Consider the following 15,129-nt stretch of genomic DNA (forward strand, 5'->3'; position numbering starts at 1 on the left):
ATGACAACACTTGTGTGAAATATTACCACATGCGAATATATTGGAATTTACTTTTTGTCGAGAAAACATCATTGGTCGCATGTAAAAACTCCTCGTTGAAGATACAGAAACTAATGACTTTTCATGAGGGGAAAACCGGCTAGATAGATACAAAAACAATACTTGATCTTAAAATGGACATGGCCTTAAAAATGGACGTCCATTCGTTACAAAGGAAGTAAATTTTAGGTGATTAGACCGCGGAGAAAGACAGAGGAGTAGTGTTTGGCGATTCTAACGTTTTCCTCTCACTAATATTTTCAACGTTCGAAAATTCACCAAAATGTTCTCATTGAGTCATCCCTACTTCAAATCACTCGCGATCCAAAGATCTAAGATTGGTGAGTCAGTCACAACATTCCATCAAGATACTAGCAATCAAGATATCTCTTCATACAAAGTATGCCGAAATTTTATTTTTTTTTCCGAATGCCGCAGTTAAGTAACGCAGTTAAAGTCGGTCTGAGTTTTCGACCCAAAAAAGAAAAAAAAGTAAGAAGAAGTCGGTCTGAGTTAATTTTATTTACCCTGCGTACGAGCGACGGGGATACCCACTCCTTTTGTTGCCTTTTTTTTTTTTTTTCCCAACAGGTAACGCCACGCCAGCAGGTGCGTAGATATTGTCCCCCCAGGGAAGCTCAATTTAGTACGCCCCGCGTCATAATTGCTAACGTGAGCCGCCTCCCTTATCGTATCCCCCCAGCCTTCATTTTCCCGTCACCCGCTATAAATATAGCGCCAGAATTTAATTTTTTCCGCTTCCCGTCAAATTCCTGCGCTCCGAATTCCAGAACATTCGTCGTCTCCGGCGAGGAGCCGAACAGGAAAGCGAGGGAAAGAGGGATTCTTCCGGCGAGCGAAAACCCCGAGGTCAGTCCATTTCTCCGCGATTCTTTGTTCTGGAATCTCGTCCGATCGCGCGAAGCTGCGTGCCGTTCGGTGATCGCCGGGTTCGGCCCGCCGGTCGCGCGCTTCCCTGTAGCCTCTCGAGGGTTCCGCTCCTCGTCGGGCTCCGATCGCTGCTCGTTCGTCTGATCTCCCGTTGAATTCGAGCTGGAGTCGGTGATGTTCTCGCGAGCCGGCGGTGTTGACGATTTTGTAGGAGCTGTTGACTGTCTGTGATGCCGCGTCGTTCGCTGTTGTGGTGGACGGGCGGGATGATGCTGCGAGAAGTGAGATTTTTATTTATATGAAGTAGGTTCGGTTTGAGCTGGCTAGGGTTTCGGTGGACGGGGAAATTTGTTTCTTCACTGGGGAAATTAGGCAATTGAGATTGATCTCCCTAGTGAAGGGTCCTTGGCTTCTACGTTAGATGACATTTGCGTGTTATTTTGGAGCTCCTATCTGTGGAAAAAATGTAATTTGACCTGGGGCGGCACCTGCAGACTGTAGCTTCTATTTAGTTTGCATGCCCGATTTTGTCTTTAGCTGTGTAAGTTGAGAGATTAGGTTGTATACGTTTGTTTGTGAGTAGTTGATATTTGTCATGTGTAAGTTTCAGTAGCAATGATATGGATGGGCAGAATGGCTACCTCATTAGTGTTGCTAACTTCTCTTCACGAACCCCCCAACCAATAAACGAGATATACCATGAGGACAATACTATCCTGAGTCTAGTGATTTTGGATCTATCTCCAATCACCTTGTGCATCTATGAAACATCTCTTCGTATTCCTTATACCTGGTTAAACCTCCTGCTTAATAGGAATATAAGAGTTGTCCACGTGTTTCTCAAGAAAGCCCCATCCCCTCTCAGATTGATTTTTTTTCGGCAAAGGACACAATTGGTGCCATAACTTGTGTACGGAGATCACTTTGGTGCCATAATTTTTTTTGAATCACTTTGGTGCCAAAATCGAGAAAAAGATCACTTTAGTGACTCCGGCCAAAATTCGGCCAAAAAAGATATCTAGTCTGACTGCAGCTATTTTTCTAAAGTGATTGTTTTCAAAAAGCAAAAAGTTGGCACCAAGGATTCAAAAAAGTTATGGCACCAAAGTGATCTCCGTACACAAGTTATGGCACAAATAGTGTCCTTTTGCCATTTTTTTCTGTAGTAATTCAAAGATATCTAGCTGACTGCAGCTATTTTTCATTTTTTTTTTTCAATCTTCTTTGACCCTTGTTTTGCCAGGTGATGTTATATCTTTGTTCTGTCTAGAATTGGACTAAAAGTGTGTGGAAGTGTTGACTCCTGGAATCCTTTTCCCATTTTGGGAATTGTTGTTGAAAAGCAATTGTATCTTACTAGATGTTTGACTTCTTGTTGCAGAAAAACATGTCAGATCAGGAGAGCATACTGAAAACTGCTGTTATATGGAGGGGACAAAAGTTAATGGTCGAAATGAATATAGATGCTACTCTAAAGGATTTTGGAAATGAACTGCAGAAATTGACTGATGTAAAAGCAGAAACTATGCGGCTCATTATTCCTCAATTTTCTAGCAAGAGCTCCAAATTGCTTTATCCTTTCTCAGATGGACACTCTTCCTTAAGATTGCAGGAGATTCCTATAAATGAGGTAATTCTTTCTTTTCTCCCTCTAATTTTGAGCTTATATTTTTTTTCCCCGCCCTGGTGAAGTTTCCTGGTTCCTTGAATCGTATAACAAGATTACTGGTACTCTTTTGAGGAGATGACATTTCAGCTATCGACATAACTCTCTCTCTCTCTCTCTCTCTCTCTCTGCTGAGTTATCTACGCTATCTGTGTCAATTGCAGTTTTTGAAAGTCTTTGTGGTCAATTGCAGTTTTTGAAAGTCTTTGTGGTAATTTGGTCATGCTTCTTTGAAGATTTTCCTTTTTAACACTGAAAGTTTCTCTTTCCATCGGTAGACATGTCTTGATGTAACCAAAAAAAATGATAATTGACCCAATTACTGACAATGCTTTTTCCTAGTCATTTTTCATTGTTATGATTATTATAATAATTCTTGTTGTTATGATTTAGCTTTTCTTTTTTTGTTCTGATAGTCAAATTCTAGCCATATTACATTTTCCTTACATGTTGGAGGATGCTATTTCAGGGTAAACTTATCAGAATGATGGGAGTGCCTGAAGTTGAGGTTGATGAGGTGCTGGAAAATGCAAAGAAGGACTTGAGAATTGCTGGATTTGATGAGGAGGAAAGGAGATCAAGGCGGATGCTAGACCGGCCCTCTGGGCCCATACAACTTCCTCAAGGAGCTTATATCTTTTGTGAATTTCGCACACTTCAACTTCCAGGAGTCGAGGTACTTCTTATGCTGGGATTTTCCTTTGTCTGATCGTTTAAGCCTTTAAGGTCTCTTGGAGAAGTGTTTGAAGAATGTATGGGATAAAGTAGATGGGTTTTCATGTTTGATATTGTGAAAGAATAATGGGAAGTGGCCAGGCTCTTTGCACTAATGCACTAATATTGTGTTGTCCTTTCTATTTGCTGCTGATGCTGGGGACATGGTCCTTTGCATGAAAATATTTCATGGAAAGAGCCCAAGTGTAAAGATCTAGATCTTGAATAATACTATTAGAGTTTGATTGAAATCCTTCAAGCAGAGTTGCTCCGCTTGGAGCTTATTAAATACTCATTGTGATCTTCTTAATAAACTACATGCTAGTGGCCAAATACAGAAAAACCCTGACTAAGCCCTATACTTCCCCATGAGGATCAGTAAAGTTAGGAATAGAAGGCCTAACCCATAATTTTCCTTCCTTTTTACCAGAAACAACCTGTTAGTCTTTCATATGGAAGAATAAAGAAAAACTGTAAGGTAGTGCCCTATCCTTTGCCCTTAGAGGATCAATAAAAGTATGGAATAGACAGACCACCCTTGACTTTTTCCATTCTGAAGCCAGGAATGACAAAACTGGACTAGAATGTAATAATCTAGATCTTATTAAGGATAACGGTTGATACCCTAAGGGAAATGTTAGCAGCAGTTCAATAGTCTCTCTATTGCTTTTATTTGGATTGAAGAGTGTGCATAAAAAATTGTTCTGCAGAGTGTAGATAATATTTGAGCTGAAATTCTGTCTGTACGGTATTATCTAAATGAAAATTACCAAAACAGAGTCCATCACTTTAGTTCCTTTTGTCTAATCTCCCCCATGTAAACCTGCAGTTGCATCCGCCAGCTTCGGAGGCATTGAGAAGAATGCACATGCTTGCTGCAGATCCCGGAATTGTGGCCATCATGAACAAGGTATTATAAGGTTTGGTTCAGGAAGAGCAAAACGTTTTGGTTCCATAGTGATATACTTCAGTACTAACAATCTTTTACTTTTCATTGTTTTAAGCATCGATGGCGCATTGGAGTTATGTCTGAGATGGCCCCTGTTGGTTATGTTGGGATTAGCCCCAAATGTATTCTAGGTTTCAACAAGGTAATTACCGGTTGCTGCTCCCTGGTTGTAACTTGATTAAGTTCATGCATAGTAATGATTTTTGTAATTCTTTTCACCTTAATATGTAATCCTGCAGAATCATGGAGAGGAGATATCCTTGCGTCTCCGAACTGATGATCTCAAGGGTTTTAGGAAGTATGAAAGCATAAAGAAGACTCTTCTTCATGAGCTTGTAAGATTCATTTGGGTTCCTAATATAAATTGTTTGCCTTTGAATTTTGTATTTTCGAATTTTGTTTATTGGGAGAAAGGTGGTTAGGTGGTTTCAAGACTGTTGTTGCCTCTTTGAGTATAGCTCCTTCAATCGTTTCGTATTTTATTGGATATGCTTGCTGAAGGATGCTTATTTGTTATTCTGTAATTTCAGGCTCACATGGTGTTCTCAGAGCATGATGCGAACTTTTATGCTCTTGATAAGCAGGTAAATGATCAATCTCAGAATATTAGTTTTCGATCTTGTATTTGTAGAAGTTTTCTTTTATTCAATGCTGACTCGTTTTTTATTCTTGGGCTGACCAGCTGAACCAGGAAGCTGGTAGTTTAGATTGGACAAGATCACAAAGCCAAACGCTTGGTGGAATTAGGCTTTCTGATTATGAAAGTGATGATTACAGCATTGTCCAAAATGTCCCTCCACGAAAGCTCGGGGGTAACATATCAGATCAGTTGGCCAGTGCCCGTGCATCATCAGTTGCTGCTGCTTATAGGCGCATGTCGACTGCTTCAATCAATCAAGAGGTGGTACCTGAAGTGCATGCTGAACCAGACCCTGATGATTCTGCATTTGATATTGCAAAGGATAGTGTTCCCCAGGTTTCGGTTGAAACCAAAAACATAAATGATGACAACCTGAGCGGTCGCAAATTTGATCATGAACGTCCTGATGTTACCAACAATCAAGCAGACTGTGAGCCTGATCCTGATGATCATCTTGGTGGTGATGCTTCAAAGAACACTGCAAACAACATCAAACGTGAATCAAATATTAGTGATTCTGAGACGACAGAAGTAATACCTCTGATAAATGGTCAGATATCTGCTGGTCTAGAAATGTCCAAGGAACCTGATCCTGATGATTCGGATTCTCTCAAGGATAGTATTATGCTTATATCTGACCTCGACCGTTCTGTAGTTTCCAATGTCCTGAAGGATAGAGTTCAGGAGGGAACGGAGAAAGAACCTGATCCTGATGATTTAGAAGTTAGAACCATTACAAGATTGAGCGACGAGACTGTGGGAGAGCAAGCCCATGAAGAAACTATAAAAGCTCATGAAGAGCCTAATGAACTTCAGCATGCAGAACCCGATCCTGATGATGGTATTAAGGATCCAACTGGAGAATCCATAATGCAAATGGATGAGCCAGATCCAGATGATCAAGAGTTGAAGATAATCCAAGACCCTGTCAGTCTTGTCTGTAGTCGTATACAGAAGGCAATGAAGATGCTGCAGTCCCAAGTCAATCCCATGGAGGCTACAATGGTTATGGAAACACTCGTGAAAATAATAAGGTAAGACTTATGCTTTTTGTTCTCGGGGTGCATTAGTCAGTAATTTTTCTATTTCAAATTAGGCATTCTCCCACTTAAGAGTAGTAAGAAGGGCGCAAACCCCCTGATATTAAAACTACATGGAACTGCATAAAGATGGTACAGCTTTAACAGCCGCAAGTATAACCTCTTTGTTGCAGGAATGTGATTGAACATCCAGATGAGATGAAGTTCAAAAGACTTCGTAAGGTACAGAGAAGTTCTCATCTTTACGATACCTTCCTGTTTGAGAAGGGGTTTCCTCTTGGATATTCTTCAGTATTAGCAGGCTTTATGGATTATTGATGGATTATAATTTGCAGGCCAATCCTGTAATTCAAAGGAATATCGCAAATTCTGCAGGTATATCTTCTTCTGGTTTGTCCTCTGTGTTTAAAACAACGTAACTATTAAGCAAGTAATGTGCCTGTGTGTCAAGGGTATATGTGATAATCACATGGACACTCTGCTTAGATATAATTTAATCGAGAAAGAAATGGTTATGAGGAACAGTAAAAACGAAGCATTGAAATTCATTGAATTGCTCATCTGACTCGGGATGATCTAGATGCTGCATTCAGCTTTTAAAAGAGTTCCTAAAATTACCCCCTCCTGTGCATATTTCAGCTGCCGTGGAAATTCTGTCTCTGATTGGTTTCAGTGAAGATGTTCTGTTCGCTGATACTGGTAAAGCAGAAGCTTGTCTAGTTTTGAAGCGGAATGACCCTGGCTTGTTGTGGCTTGCTAAATCCTCCATTGAAACATGCATGGCCAGGTGCTGATTTGCGGAATCTGTGCAACTATAGATAGACACATATACAGGGTATTGTTTGTACATCCTGCACTTGTATAAATTGTGTGCTTCTTCTTTACTTTAGAAGCGCGCTGTACAATGTAGTACTTGGCATATGATGATCGTGTTTTCCATGGAGAGCTTTTTCTTTGTATATCAAGGGTACTGTTCTGAATTATGAATAAGCCAGTCCGTGTATATGTTTGATGTGATATTTGCTTAGAATGATATCTACGTTTTACGTTATCAATCGAGCCTTTTGCTCGAATTATAGCAGGAAATTTTCCATCTTGTAAATTTTTCGGACTCCAAAAGTTTTAGATGCTAACGTCTTTGCGAGCTCTCCGTCGGTTTCTAACACCTTGCTGCCGTGTAGCATTCTTCTTTCATGAAATGGCCCTTCCAAGGGGTTAGAGCTATGGGATTTCACTCTGATGAACTCAGGTCTGGGTTGTCTAAACAAAAGGAAAATGCGACAAAGCCGAGAAGATTAATGAAAGATACTCGGGAGAAACTTTTGCTAGCTAGTCCTGATTTGAGAAGATGCGTTAACACCGGTACATATCAAACATAAATATAAGATAAGGTAACAACATAAAATTTACATTTGCTAAAAGCAGCAAATCAAGAAAACGAACACGTGAAATATAGTTAAACCATAAGAAGTTCAAAATACATAATATAGGCCATGAATTATACAATTTCATATTTTGTTCATTTTAAAAAGATCGCTTTAACTTCCAAACACCTAAAAACAAAATAAACAACACACATAATTAATACTTAATAAAGTATGTTTGTCTAGCTGAGCTGCGCTCGTAAGGCGAGCAAGTGAGCAGCGAGGGGAGTGACCAGAGGTGAGTGGCAAGGTGAGTGAGGCAAGCAAAGAGAGGTGAGGCGAGCAAACATAGGGGAGCCAGGCGAGGCGAGAGGCTGAGGCTAGTGAGCAAGGCAGAGATGAGTGAAGAGGGTTTCTATTTTTTTCAGTCGAAGTAGGGTTGGGTTTTATTGTACTTTATATTTACACGGCAAAATGAACTAAATAGGAAAGAAGATATATTTAAGCAAAATGAACTAAATAGGAAAGAAGGCGGCGCTAGGGTTTAAAATAGACAAAAGCATATAATATATATAATATATATAGGGTTGGACCAACCTTAAACTCCCAAGATCAAGGACCAATCCGTACAGTATAGAGTCCAGAGATCTCAGGACCAAGGACCGACCCAGACCCTTTGGGAACCGAACCAGGACCGGCAGGGTTGGACCAGTCCAGGGTCAACCCTGGACCGATGCTCACCCCTACCAAAAATGGAGCAGGTAGTTAAACCATGAGCACTCTAGCACCACAACTTGGCAACTAACAAATTAATTTCGCCCCACCAGGCCACCAGCATCGAAGTCGCATTCTAAACAAGGAGTAGTTGCATTTTCTTATCAACACCATTACAATGTCATAGTGACGATCGTCCTCAATCCAAAGCGTCGTTTTTGTTCACGTCGGCCCTATGCTGCTCATCTTCTCGCCTCAACATACAATGTACAATCAACAAACAGCATCTCCTTGCCGCTCTCCAACGACAATAGCTGGGATGAGGTGCAAGCATCTAGCCAAACTCACTTCTCACCCCAAGATAGAACGCGGAAACGGGAAACGGTATAGACAATAGATCTAAGTTTAGCTAAGTTTAGCGAAAAGAAATGTAAAGCAATTTACCATCATACTTTTAACAACTGAACTGAAGTTGTATAGAAGTTATTACAGACAAGCCCCCAAAAAAAACACTTGCCTTCTGAGAAATCTTATCAGGAACCAGAGCACGAATTCCTTTACCAACATGCATTCTAAAAGAGTAAGTTTTTAACATTCACCCAACTTTACACCCAACAACGACAGGAACAGTCTCGTTAAGTCAGCACCGGATGCTCCCAAAAGACGGATGATTTCGGAGCCAGAGGAGATAACAAGAAATTTAAGCACTGTCCATCGGTGTATCGCCGCCATTTGAGTTTGCGGAGTTTGCTGTGAGAGGGCTCTCGTGACAACTTTTGTGTAATTGGCTTGCTCCAAAAGTAAACTCGTGTGGAGGGATATCTAACGAAGGACGACTGAAGATTGAGGCAGCACCAACATTAAATGCAGGAGGCGGAACTAGGTCGTTAACCTTTGGGAAGCCAAAGCTGAAGGGTTGTGCATTTAAAGATGGGAAGACCGGTGGAGCGACATCACATCCATCCATCAAACCAAATATCTTCTGCTCATATTCTCGCAATTGCTGGTATACAGCTGCAGTCAACAGATATGTGAGAGTTTCAGCAAAAGATAACAGTTGGGACGCGGCAATTGAACATGCCCATTATGGAAAAAGCCAAAAGGGTGGTGGGGGCAACAATTAGACAACACAGCTAACATAAAGTCAACAATTAATGACATGTTTCGTTTTTGGCAGTTCGTGTCTCATACAAAGAAAGGTCCATTGCCTTAACAAAGAAAGGCAAAATATGTATACTATCAATACAATGGTCAGCTAAGGGCACGCAAGATTGTCTTGGAACTATCGTGAGAATTTGGGCGTGGTTGCCATTTTCCAGTGGTGCAAGCAGAGATATGACCACAATTTCAGAACTAACTGGAAAAAATTAATTAAATATGACAATTATGTACTATTAATGTGAAACCAATAATGCCTCCGAGTGTGCAAATGAAATACCCACAAAACCCTTTACTTTATGTGTGCGTGCATGTAAAACTTTTTTTTTTGGGTGGGGGTGGCGGAGTCCATGGTCATACGAACCATAAGGATGCAAACCTTCATTTAGGTCCACTGATGATCTTCGCTCTTTCACCCACTGGTAACTCTGTGCAAGCCTCCATCCTCTTGACTTCATCAAGTAAGCTATCACAACGGCTGGCGACCTGTCAAAAGAAAAGCATCGATAATTGGATCGCAGAGAAAACATCGATATTCTTCCATCAGACCATTTCGACTATAATAACTGACACCTCATCCATTTACGTGCAAAATTGGATATCTTGAAGTTGTGGCCGAATTATTACATTCTTCATATCACCAAATTATATGCTTGCCAATGTGTTGCGTCGTCTAACTTTTCTTAAAGGGGGAAATAGGCGGATGTGGCATGTAAGTCATACCTATTTTTCCCGGACATGCAATGCACAAGAACTCGGGCTTTGTCTCTTTCACATTGCTCTGCAAAGGAAAAAGATGAAAAACATCCTATACATGTAAAATGAACAGGCCAATTTCCAAAACCAAACATAAGCTGCTAAACACATTTATCTTAGTTATTAGTACGAAAAAGTTCATCTTAGTTGATGTATGGTCCCACAGTGACATTATTGACAAAGAAACTACAAAGAGGGGAATGACATATGCTCAAAGCAAGGTCCAGAAAATTGAAGCCCTATGGTACAGATGATTGAATAGCATCTCAAGAAAGGAAAGGACATTTAGCTATATAATATGGTTGTTCAACCAAGCATAGCAACCTCCAATCGACAAGTGTCTTGCTAGAATCAAACAGAGTCATGAGTGCCTTGTCGGTTACATAATGTAAGAGTCACCATATTAATTACTCCAAACTAGCTAAAACTTAGTCACACTGGCAGAAGACCAGAATAAAAAAAAGAAACCCCCAGCTAAGCACAGGATAGCAGGCTGCCCAAACTTCTACATACTTAAGTACTTTAGAACTAAAACCAGCTGTTTCCAGTCTTCATCATGGTCTTTCATGAATCATTCCATCACTTCAACAGTTCTCATTGCTAACAAACGAATATGACTGACTCCCAAGTTTAGAACTACGAAAAAGAAAGAATGTGAGAATCAAAACCCATGCCAATCAACACATAAAGGAGTGTTGCAAGTAAGGGTAGACATACCTAAAAACTGGTTCGCATCGTCAAAGGGTAAAGTTCTGTCATCTTGGAGGCAGTGATAAGTAAACGAGTTTTTGTAAAGATTTTGACAGGCAGGCACAGTCTGCACACAATAGGGAATAAACTTTCACACTTCACATATATATAATACGCAATAAGAAACCAGTCAAGAATACAGATAAACACAATATATCGCGGTACTAAAACAGATTATGAGAAACTCTATATTAAAGTTGGGATGATAATTCAGGTTTCAATGTATATTCACATCTCATGCATGGTAACTGTTGCATTGTTGACTTGATACAAAACCCTCAGTTTTCAAGTTATTCATCACCATAACTACAATCGCGCTAAAACTGTTGCACACGGTGACATATAGAGATAACCAGATAAGCTCACAAAGGAAAGGGAACAAACAGACACACGATCCTATAGAGAACTCAAAAAACATTGACAACAATATATCCCTCCAACTGTTTCCAAGTGTAAATTTCACTACATCCGAGGTCACATAGACATCTAAAAGTCAGCGTTCCTTGCTCCCCAAATCTCACATATGCCGCGCACTACCAAGGAATTCTATCAAAATCCCGACACACAAGCTTCGCTCGAAACAAACAGCTACTCCGACAAAACTAAAACTTCCCCGTGTTCTCGCAGATATCGGGTGATTCACTGATGTGCGAATGACCTAATACGAGCATATGCGCAGTGCGACAGGCAACAACCACTGCAAATTCTAATTCCACCGTATCCCGTGGCCAAGCCCCCCGCCCTGACTGGTCAATGCACAGCAGAAAAGGCAGTAACAACAGACATCATCATGCACCCAATCAATCAGGAAACGGAATCGAGCAATGCCCACATTGAGAATACGCGAAATCCCCTGCGTCTTGAGGAGCTCGGACCGGGAGGCGTTGTCGTAGCTCCCCAGGTAGAGGAACTCCGGCAAGATCTCCGTCGGGAACGCGCTGACGTGGACCGACGCCTTCTCCGCCGCCGCCGGCATCCGGTGGCCGCAAATCCCGCATACCTCGCCCTCCTCGTACTTGTGGTAGTGGCCGCACACCCCGCACGGGTTCTCCCGCTCCCTCTTCCTCATGGCCTCTCTCGCTCGCGCGAATCAAGAAACCCCAATTCACAATCCGCGAAAACAACACCGACCCAGATCGATTCGAGGGGAGATGCAACGTGGGTCTCGAGCAGATTCACGGCACGAGGGCAGGGGATTGCGGGAAGAGAGATCCTCTCGGAGATTTTTGTGTATTTGTGTTCTTTGAGGATGCGTACGGTTGATGTTTTGTCCTTTATAGCAGAGAGAGAGAGAGAGAAAGAGAGAGAGAGCGACGGTGCAAGTACAAAGTTAACCACGATGGCGTCGCAGCAAGAAGGGTCAGTCGGATCGAACGGCCACTGTTTGGATCAAGCGGGGGATCCGATGGACGTCGTGGAATTTTGAGGAGACAAGAAAAAGATAAAGGTCGGACGCCCGGACCAAGTCGCGGGTCGGCAACAATCTTAATAGGAAAGAGTATAATTTCAGGATAAAATAAAAAACTGAAGAACGGATTCCCATTTCAGATTTCAGAATATGCATGGTAAATTTCAGATTTTTAAAATTATGAAATCGTTATTGACCGGTAATTTCAGGCTTCATATGACACATTGACCGACTTTAAAATTGCCCATCCTAATTGTAGGTGCAGGAATATACCGTGTTTGAAGTGAGTCTACAGTGAAATCTAAATTGCTACCGAGTCGCCTTCCAATCTCCAACTCGAGTGCTCCAAAATCACCACCGAAAAGGAACATTATAACAATGATTATAGGGGGATAGGGGAGTGCTCCTTAGCTCGAGAATCCAGCTCAACGTACGGCACGATCTTGAAAACATTGACAACACCATAATTAACTTCATTAATTGATGAAAGTCTGTCTGTTGTCGAGGGATGATACCATTGGGGAAGCGAAATTTAGTATTTTTTTTTTTTTTACATTTATAGTCACGATACATTAGTCAAGCATTGGAAAAATAGAACAAAAAAAATTGGGTGGAAAAAGCTTATTGAGAAACATTACATGCTTCTATACATTCCACGAACCACTAATCAATTTCACGTGATGATATGATGATTTACTTGCTGCTGATTTCGGCCGCCATAGCTTAATCGCTACGCACGCGCATGGGAGTTAGTAGTAATCACGTTCTTTTGCTCCTAAGCCCCCTATGGTAAATAAGATTACCTTCATAATGCAAGTGAAAGAAAGGGCCATCGCTATTTGTACCCCTTTTTTTTTTTATTATGATCCTTATTTTTCTCAGTTCACTTATCGAAGTTCCCTTATCTCTCTCTTCAATTTGTTAAAACTATGGAAAAGTTTAATGTGTCAAGAGTATCATAAAAAATTAAACATGTTTATATCTAAGCCATGTCTTTTAGAGATATTTAAATGTTTCTTAGAGATATTTAGGATGGTTCATCTAATTTTGCATATCTCTTTTGATTATGCATATCGAAATATACATAAATTCCATTATTTATATTAGAACCACCTTTTTGAAAAAAACCGCACCAGGTGCATTGTGCATCCCGAGCACCCTGGTACACATCCAAATAAATCTATCCTCGCCGCTCAACAATGTTCATGCGCACAAGTCTCTCATATGAGGAAACACTTAATTAACTCCATTTCATGGTTGTGTTTCAATGCCAACCGCACTGGCCACGTTGCCTAGTCGAGCATTTTCTTGGAGATGGCTTTTCTTTCAATGCTAGCCGTACAAAACACATCACAGTAACTATTTTCCCAAGTCAGTTGTATAGGCCACTTGATGTTACGACGCCAGCCGTATAGGCAATACAACCACAAAAGCCACAACGAGAGTGTCTGTCCCAAGACCAACCAAATTTGGAAATTTTTCCATGAGTAGCCATGTCTCAGCAGTTGGACGTTGTTCATACTTTGTATTCAAGCTGAAATTGAAATTTTATGTGATAATTGAGTTTAGACGGTTAGAGGTATTTAGATATTTCCTATGGATGTTTAGGATAATTTCTTTGATTTTTCATATCTCTTTTGATTATGCATATTAAAATATACATAAATTTTATATTTCTATATTCCGCTTCATTATTCTTATCTATCGAAGAAAAAGATAGGCACAAAAAGGGGGAAGAAAAGGGAACCCTTGTTATTATACTTCTACCACGAAGAAAGCAATTAATACCAATGGTAGATTCAATCTCATAGGCTTTAAAATATGTTTAAAACTTTCCTCTTAAATAATCTGTTGTGAGTTTGAAAGCGAAAAAGGTATAACTAGATTTTCAACTCCATCTTGCGCTACCTCTTTGACCCAAAAAAAAAAAAAACTCCATCTTGCAATTTGGATTAAAACGTGGAAAGCTTAAAAGAAAGCACAAAATAAGCGATTACAAACTATTCCAAAAAATAATCCACATGGTCAAGATCGGCTAGATAATTAAATTGAGATTTAATGTTCAACTTTAAAATATAGATTTGCCCAAAATTATTGGAATAAGAAATAGACAATTGATTGTGCATTAATAAGTTGCCACAAATAGAAATTTTTAATATTTTATATAGCTTTTGTGATTAAAGACACGAGACTGTACATTAAAATCAAAAAAATTATATAGGTAAGGTGATAGCAAGACAGAATGAGATAGTATTTTATCAGGTACGATGGAACATATATAAATAAAGTCAGTTTTGTTGATTATCCTGATAAATAAAAAAAAAGAAACAATACATTGAAGAGAGAGAAGAGAAATGGTATTTTGGTCAGTTGACTGAAAAAAAAAAAAAGGAGTCTTAGCCAAGATAAGGACGAAATAGGTATCCTAAAAGAAAATGTTTAATTGGTGGGTTGGCTGTAGCTTGTAAGACCAGGGAGAATTATGTTCATGTGGAGAAGGTAAGATATTATCTACGATAAGAAAGTATAATTTAATTACGGTAGAAGGACATTCAAAGTGTCGAAAATTTTGTACTGATTCTTTTTTTTTTTTTCTGATAACTTAAGTACTAACTCCTATACAGTCGCCGGAAATCCGATATGACCATATTTTATTGATTTTTCAGAGTTACGTGGCACACCCGCGTGCCCAGTCAGTATTAATAACCCAAAACAACTTCGGTTGACATGTGTTGCCCCAAATTATAAACCCTAATTTGGACAAATCAAGTTTCTTGAAACCCAAAATTTTCAAATCCCTCTTCTTCAAGTCCTTGAATATGCTAACTCTCCCTCAATTCGCCATGTTCTGGCAAGCTACGGAGAAGTTGCTCAATCGGCCCATGCTAACCTCCGCCGCTGGAGGGATCTGTGCCACCCCTTCTCTGTGGATGTCTCGGCGGCGCAGACGATCAACGCACATTCGTGGAGACGTGGAAGAAGCCGATCCCCAACATTGACCCTCCTATAAAAATCATTTGAAGATATCACTTGCACGTTT

The 15,129-nt window shown here is 40.3% G+C and overlaps 2 protein-coding genes across 3 annotated transcripts; one reads left to right on the forward strand and one right to left on the reverse strand.

Annotated features, from left to right (window-relative positions):
• The first annotated feature begins 758 nt into the window (after positions 1-758).
• LOC115679973 (uncharacterized) lies at positions 759-6,898 on the forward strand. Its single transcript, XM_030603711.2, has 11 exons — positions 759-909; positions 2,312-2,560; positions 3,066-3,272; positions 4,140-4,220; positions 4,315-4,401; positions 4,499-4,594; positions 4,790-4,843; positions 4,942-5,933; positions 6,113-6,161; positions 6,275-6,314; positions 6,579-6,898. Exons 2-11 carry the CDS (start codon positions 2,318-2,320, stop codon positions 6,731-6,733), a joined length of 2,004 nt encoding a protein of 667 aa, XP_030459571.2. The 5' UTR covers positions 759-909; positions 2,312-2,317; the 3' UTR covers positions 6,734-6,898.
• A 1,550-nt stretch (positions 6,899-8,448) lies between these two features.
• LOC115679985 (protein-tyrosine-phosphatase IBR5) lies at positions 8,449-11,986 on the reverse strand. 2 transcript variants are annotated; one of them, XM_056315274.1, is made up of 5 exons: positions 11,514-11,986; positions 10,649-10,748; positions 9,899-9,956; positions 9,540-9,661; positions 8,449-9,031 (listed from the first exon to the last, which is right to left on the reverse strand). In XM_056315274.1, the coding sequence occupies exons 1-5, from the start codon at positions 11,748-11,750 to the stop codon at positions 8,718-8,720; spliced, it is 831 nt and encodes a 276-aa protein (XP_056171249.1). In that variant the 5' UTR covers positions 11,751-11,986; the 3' UTR covers positions 8,449-8,717. The 2 variants fall into 2 exon arrangements, with proteins under 2 accessions (XP_056171249.1, XP_030459589.2); XM_030603729.2 differs by having other exon boundaries at positions 9,555-9,661; positions 11,514-11,982.
• Between the last annotated feature and the right edge of the window lie 3,143 nt (positions 11,987-15,129).

Source organism: Syzygium oleosum, unplaced genomic scaffold, assembly GCF_021117445.2.
Source record: "Syzygium oleosum isolate NSW1041296 unplaced genomic scaffold, Sole_v2.1 Sole_v2.10, whole genome shotgun sequence".
NCBI classification, from domain to species: Eukaryota; Viridiplantae; Streptophyta; class Magnoliopsida; order Myrtales; family Myrtaceae; genus Syzygium; species Syzygium oleosum.

Coding starts and splice junctions, on each gene's coding strand:
- LOC115679973 (XM_030603711.2), top strand. CDS start 2,318: ATGTCAGATCAGGAGAGCATACTGAAAACTGCTGTTATATGGAGGGGA. Junction 4,595..4,789: donor AGACTCTTCTTCATGAGCTT/GTAAGATTCATT, acceptor CTGTAATTTCAG/GCTCACATGGTGTTCTCAGA. Junction 4,844..4,941: donor TTTATGCTCTTGATAAGCAG/GTAAATGATCAA, acceptor TGGGCTGACCAG/CTGAACCAGGAAGCTGGTAG.
- LOC115679985 (XM_056315274.1), bottom strand. CDS start 11,750: ATGAGGAAGAGGGAGCGGGAGAACCCGTGCGGGGTGTGCGGCCACTAC. Junction 9,662..9,898: donor TGCATGTCCGGGAAAAATAG/GTATGACTTACA, acceptor TTCTTTTGACAG/GTCGCCAGCCGTTGTGATAG. Junction 9,032..9,539: donor TGAAGGTTTGCATCCTTATG/GTTCGTATGACC, acceptor TGTTGACTGCAG/CTGTATACCAGCAATTGCGA.